Consider the following 6,620-nt stretch of genomic DNA (forward strand, 5'->3'; position numbering starts at 1 on the left):
ACTTGTGAACTTTACTTCTGTAAAGAAAAACACTAAATATAAACAGGTTTACGTTGCTCCTGGCGAATTAGCTTTTCATCCAAACAGTTTACAGACACGTGGAGCTGCTGCAAGGAAGAGTTTAATTGTTCCACATGTTTCAGACATGGGGCAATTAAACGCTCTTAGCTCGTTTAAAGTTCTGATTATTGGCGAGTTGGATACGTGAGACTCGGCAACGACCCTGCCTGGGATTCAGCGGTGAGTGGGATTACACGGCATGAAACGCTGCCAATGTGAGGAGACGCGCCCGGTATCAACATCCATCACGATAAAATAAAGTTTACAGTAGTTTGCAGCCGACCTCCAGCCCCCTGCAGTGGAGAGTGGAGAGAGGGGAAGGAGAGAGAGAGGGGAGAGGGGAGGAGAGAGAGAGAGGGAAGGAGAGAGAGTGGAGGGAGAGGGAAGGGAGGGGAGAGAGAGGGAAGGAGAGAGGGGGGAAGGAGAGAGAGAGAGGGAAGGATAAATAGAGAGAGGGAGGGGGGAAGGAGAGAGAGGGGGGGGGAAGGAGAGAGAGAGGGGGGAAGGAGAGGAGAGAGGGGGGGGAGAGAGGGAGAGGGAGGGGAGGGGAGAGAGAGAGAGAGAGAGTGGGAGAGAGAGGGTGAAGAGAGAGGAGGAGAGAGAGGGGAGGAGAGAGAGAGAGAGGAGGGAGGGGGAGAGAGAGAGAGAGGGGGGAGAGAGAAAGAGGGGAGAGAGAGAGAGAGAGAGATAGAGAGAGAGAGAGGGGAAGAGAGAGAGAGAGAGAGGGGAGAGAGAGAGAGAGGGAGAAAGGAGAGAGAGGGGAAGAAGAGAAAGAGGAGAGAGGGGGAAGAGGAGAGAGGGGGAAGGAGAGAGGGGGAGACGGAGAGAGAGGGGAGAGAGTGGTGGGGAGTCTATCTGCCCACCTGTGTCCAGGCAGGGTCCGTGACTTACCTTGCTGGGGCAGAGCAGTGAGCCCCGCTGTCCGGCCGTGGCTCCGGCCCCCACTGCCCGCCGCTCCCACCCTGCGGCCACGGTCAGCAGCAGCAGGAGGAGGTGGACACGCGCTGCCATGGACGGTCCAGTCCCAGCTACACCGTGCACCCGCCCTGCGCTCGCCCCCGTGGGGAACTGCAGCTACACAGCCCACCCACTCCACACACAACACAACACAACACTGCTCCCACCTGCCCACTGTGTGTGTCAGAAGCAACTGCAGATGCTGAACCACAAACATCACCCATTCCTTCTCTCCAGAGCTGGACCGAAGTAATAGGTGATGTTTCTGGTCTGCTGGGAAAATAGACACAATTTTTTTTTTTAAGTTATAACATTTTTTCGCCAAACAGCTGATTCACACATGCACTGACTACACCGCCCAACACGGCCTTCCATCTGTATATATGTATATATGTATGTAGCGCCGCAGAATTGTGTGCACCTATCCCCCCCCCCCCCCCCCCCCCCCCCATCTCCCTTCTGTTTTTTGTTTTTTCTGTTTCTTGTTTTTTGTGCTACATTGTATGTATGCACTGAGTACGAGCAGCTTTCAGTTTCACTGTACATGTATAGTGACAATAAATGGCATATCTATCTATCTGGAGTAACTCAGTGGGACTAGCACCTTGGACGGTGGGACTGGCAGCTTGGACGGTGGGACTGGCAGCTTGGACGGTGGGACTGGCAGCTTGGACGGTGGGACTGGCAGCTTGGACGGTGGGACTGGCAGCTTGGACGGTGGGACAGGCAGCTTGGACGGTGGGACTGGCAGCTTGGACGGTGGCACGGTGGGACTGGCACCTTGGACGGTGGGACTGGCAGCTTGGACGGTGGGACTGGCACCTTGGACGGTGGGACAGGCAGCTTGGACGGTGGGACTAGCAGCATGCCTGTCCCACTGAGTTACTCCAGCTTTTTGCTAAAAAAAAATTTTAACTTAAAAAAAAAAAGGTGTCTATTTTCCCAGCATCCGAACTATATCATCGACTTTTTTTACGTTAATGCAATTTCATTGCTTTATTTTGAGAGGGACAGATCGGGTGGATAGATGTACAGAGTCTCTTGCCCCAGACAGGGTAAATGAATCGAGCACCAGAGGACACAGGTTCAAGGTGAAGGGGAAAAGATTTAAACTTAAAAACACAGACTAATTGTAATTGTAATTGTAATTGTAAATCTTTATTGTCATTTCCTGAGTATTCGCATACTCAGAGGAAACAAAAAAACGTTTCTCAACCAGTGTCCGTTCAGTTTTCGTTACAAAATAAATAGCAATTAAAATAGGTGCAGGAGGAGGCCATTCGGCCCTTCTATAGGTGCAGGAGGAGGCCATTCGGCCCTTCGAGGCAGCACCGCCATTCAATGTGATCATGGCTGATCATCCACAATCAGAACCTTCCTGCCTTCTCCCCATATCCCCTGATTTAATAGGAATCCGAGGGGTAGCTTTTTCACGCAGAGGGTGGTGGGTGTATGGAACGAGCTGCCAGAGGAGGTAGTTGAGGCTGGGACTATCACAACATTTAAGAAACAGTTAGACAGGTATATGGATAGGACAGGTTTGGAGGGATATGGACCAAACGCGGGCAGGTGGGACTAGTGTAGTTGAGCCCAAGGGCCTGTTTCCACACTGTATCACTCTATGACTATTTTGCAAGTTTAGTGAATGGTCGTGATAGAGTGGAGAGGATGTTTCCATTAGTGGGAGAGTCTAGGACCAGAGGGCACAGCCTCAGAATTAAAGGATGTTCTTTTAGGAAGTAGATGAGGAGGAATTTCTTCAGTCAGAGGGTGGTGAATCTGTGGAATTATTTGCCACAGAGGGCTGTGGAGGCCAAGGAAGTGGATATATATTTTAGGTGGAGATAGATAGATAGATAGATTAGATAGATAGATAGATAGATAGATAGATAGATAGATAGATAGATAGATTCTTGATTAGTACGGGTGTCAGGGGTTATGAGGAGAAGGCAGGAGAATGGGGTTAGGAGGGAGAGATAGATCAGTCATGATTGAATGGCGGAGTAGACTTGATGGGCCGAATGGCCTAGTTCTGCTTCTATCACGTATGAAGTCGTAGTCCCATTGCCTTGCTAAACGTCCTGGCACTATTGTCTTTTTGTTTACCACTGCTCCATCCAGCTTTGAGATGAATATTGCCAGAAGCTTGCTGCAGTTCAATCAGGAAGGTGGGATCATGAATTGGAACTGGTGCACTACAATGCTGAGAACTATATTCTGCACTCTGTATCTTCCCCCTTGCTCTACCTGTTGGACTTGAGTTTGGTTTGATCAGACTGGAGAACGGTCCCCAAACTAAAATGTCCACCCTCCCTGATGTCATCTGTTGCTGGCCCTGTTTTGTTCTGGCCTTCTCTATCATTCTGAAGAAGGGTTCCAACCCAAAACATCACCCGTTCTTTCTCCCCAGAGATGCTGCCTGTCCCGCTGAGTTACTCCAGCATTTTGATTTAAATCAGCATCTGCAGTTCTTTCCTACACATGATAATCCCTTACTCGGTTATAGTGGACAATCGGCAATAACGGATGCCATTCCCCGACTATGGTCTGTTATAACGAGGGTTTACTGTACAGAGTTTCATCAAAAGAATCTGTTAAACATTAGTCATTGAGTGGAAACTGGTCCTTCGGCCCAACGCCCACACTGACCAAGAATTGGGAGACAAGTTCACACATCATAGGAGTAGAATTAGGCCATTCGGCCCATCGAGTCCACTCCAACATCCAATCACGGCTTATCTCTTCCTCCTAACCCCATTCTCCTGCCTTCTCCCCGTAACCCTTGACACCCGTTCTAATCAAGATTTTGTCTATCTCTGCCTTAAAAATATCCACTGACTTGGCCTCCACCGCCCTCTGCGGCAATGAGTTCCACAGATTCACCACCCTCTGACTAAAGAAGTTCCTCCTCACCTCCTTTCTAAAAGAACGCCCTTTAATTCTGTGGCTGTGACCTCTGGTCCTAGACTCTCCCACTAGTGGAAACATCCTCTCCACATCCACTCTTTCCAGGCCTTTCGTTATTCTGTAAGTTTTAATGAGGTTCATCCTCAACCTTCTTAACTCCAGCGAGTACAGGCCCAGTGCCGTCAAACGCTCATCATATGCTAACCCACACATTCCTGGGATCATTCTTGTAAATCTCCTCTGAACCCGATCCAGAGCCGGCACATCCTTCCTCAGATATGGGGCCCATAAAGTATTCCAAATGCCGCCTGATCATCGCCTCATATTACCTCAGCATTAGACAATAGACAATAGGTGCAGGAGGAGGCCATTCGACCATTCGAGCCAGCATCGCCATTCTATGTGATCATGGCTGATCATCCCCAATCAGTACCCCGTTCCTGCCTTCTCCCCATATCCCCTGACTCCGCTATCCTTAAGAGCCCTATCTAGCTCTCTCTTGAAAGCATCCAGAGAACCTGCCTCCACCGCCCTCTGAGGCAGAGAATTCCATAGACTCACAACTCTCTGTGAGAAAAAGTGTTTCCTCGTCTCCGTTTTAAATGACTTACTCCTTATTCTTAAACTGTGGCCCCTGGTTCTGAACTCCCCCAACATCGGGAACATGTTTCCTGCCTCTAGCGTGTCCAAGCCCTAAACAATCTTATATGTTTCAATAACATAGAAACATAGAAATTAGGTGCAGGAGTAGGCCATTCGGCCCTTCGAGCCTGCACCGCCATTCAATATGATCATGGCTGATTATCCAACTCAGTATCCCGTACCTGCCTTCTCTCCATACCCCCTGATCCCCATAGCCACAAGGGCCACATCTAACTCCTTCTTAAATATAGTCAATGAACTGGCCTCAACTACCCTCTGTGGCAGAGAGTTCCAGAGATTCACCACTCTCTGTGTGAAAAAAGTTCTTCTCATCTCGGTTTTAAAGGATTTCCCCCTTATCCTTAAGCTGTGACTCCTTGTCCTGGACTTCCCCAACATCGGGAACAATCTTCCTGCATCTAGCCTGTCCAACCCCTTAAGAATTTTTGTAAGTTTCTATAAGATCCCCTCTCAATCTCCTAAATTCTAGAGAGTATAAACCAAGTCTATCCAGTCTTTCTTCATAAGACAGTCCTGACATCCCAGGAATCAGTCTGGTGAACCTTCTCTGCACTCCCTCTATGGCAATAATGTCCTTCCTCAGATTTGGAGACCAAAACTGTACGCAATACTCCAGGTGTGGTCTCACCAAGACCCTGTACAACTGCAGTAGAACCTCCCTGCTCCTATACTCAAATCCTTTTGCAACGAAAGCTAACATACCATTCGCTTTCTTTACTGCCTGCTGCACCTGCATGCCTACCTTCAATGACTGATGTACCATGACACCCAGGTCTCGCTGCATCTCCCCCTTTCCCAATCGGCCACCATTTAGATAATAGTCTGCTTTCCGTTTTTGCCACCAAAATGGTTAACCTCACATTTATCCACATTTATACTGCATCTGCCAAACATTTGCCCACTCACCCAGCCTATCCAAGTCACCTTGCAGTCTCCTAGCATCCTCCTCACAGCTAACACTGCCCCCCAGCTTAGTGTCATCCGCAAACTTGGAGATATTGCCTTCAATTCCCTCGTCCAGATCATTAATCAATGTGATCCCCTCTCATCCTTCTAAACTCCCTCGGGTCAAGACCTTTCTTCAGACTGAGGGTCAGGAGAGAGGGAGACACAGAGATCGGCGATCAACTATGACAGGTCTGGTCGGCAGCTGTAAACAGCTTAGATAATAAACATCGCCACCCAATGCTCATTTTCAAGAGCCTGTGTTGTGATAATATGTCAAGAAAGAACGTGTATATCTGTGGTGGACTAAAATGCTGGAGAAACTCATCGGGTGAGGCAGCATCTATGGAGCGAAGGAAATAGGCGACGTTTCGGGTCGAGACCCTTCTTCAGACTTCTTCATCTGTAGTGCCTTATGCATCCTAAAGGTGGTGCAAAGTGCTGCACTTCGATGAAGGCTTGGATAGAGTGGATGTGGAGAGGATGGTTCCACCATGACACAGTGATAATTCCTTTTTCACTGCAATCCCATTCAAAAAAGTTTGCACAATGAATTAAATTAATTGCAAGTTTCTAAACTTGGGAGAAATTACTTCCTCTGAGATAATGCAGTAAGTACACAAAGCTAGGAACTCTGTTGCTACGGTGCAAGCTGACTCGAATCACGTAATCACGCCTGCAGACTAATGGGGCCCCCCATAAATGTACCTTTATATAATAACATTAATGTGTGGCGCTGGCATTTCTAATGTGGAACTGCATGCTCTATACTTGCAGGCAAAGATACTAGAGCATTACGGTAATCGCAAAGCCGGTTCCCAAGATGGCGCTAAAAATTACCCATGACCTACTACGGCTTTTTCGCCGAGTGGCCCATCTTGCTCCGCTCTAGGATCTTTGGTTTCCACCAGTGGGAGAGTCTAGGACTAGAAGGCACAGCCTCAGAATTAAAGGACGTTCCTTTAGGAAGGAGACGAGGAGGAATTTCTTTAGTCTGTAAGCAACACTACCGCCGTGCCACGCTGCTGCCCAGTCCTCCTGCCCTTGCGTCTGTTACAGCCTTGGTGAATATCAGTGTAGTTATCGGG

At 48.7% G+C, this 6,620-nt stretch overlaps 1 protein-coding gene across 1 annotated transcript in view; it reads right to left on the minus strand.

Annotated features, from left to right (window-relative positions):
• Window positions 1-1,102, minus strand: part of il17rd (interleukin 17 receptor D) — a 48,781-nt gene extending 47,679 nt beyond the window's left edge. The window contains exon 1 of the mRNA XM_055647528.1: window positions 952-1,102. Coding sequence (XP_055503503.1) covers window positions 952-1,071 — 120 coding nt within the window. The 5' untranslated portion in view covers window positions 1,072-1,102. The remainder of the gene's footprint in view (window positions 1-951) is intronic.
• Window positions 1,103-6,620: the final 5,518 nt, after the last annotated feature.

This window comes from Leucoraja erinacea, chromosome 16, assembly GCF_028641065.1.
Source record: "Leucoraja erinacea ecotype New England chromosome 16, Leri_hhj_1, whole genome shotgun sequence".
In the NCBI taxonomy this organism is placed as follows: Eukaryota; Metazoa; Chordata; class Chondrichthyes; order Rajiformes; family Rajidae; genus Leucoraja; species Leucoraja erinaceus.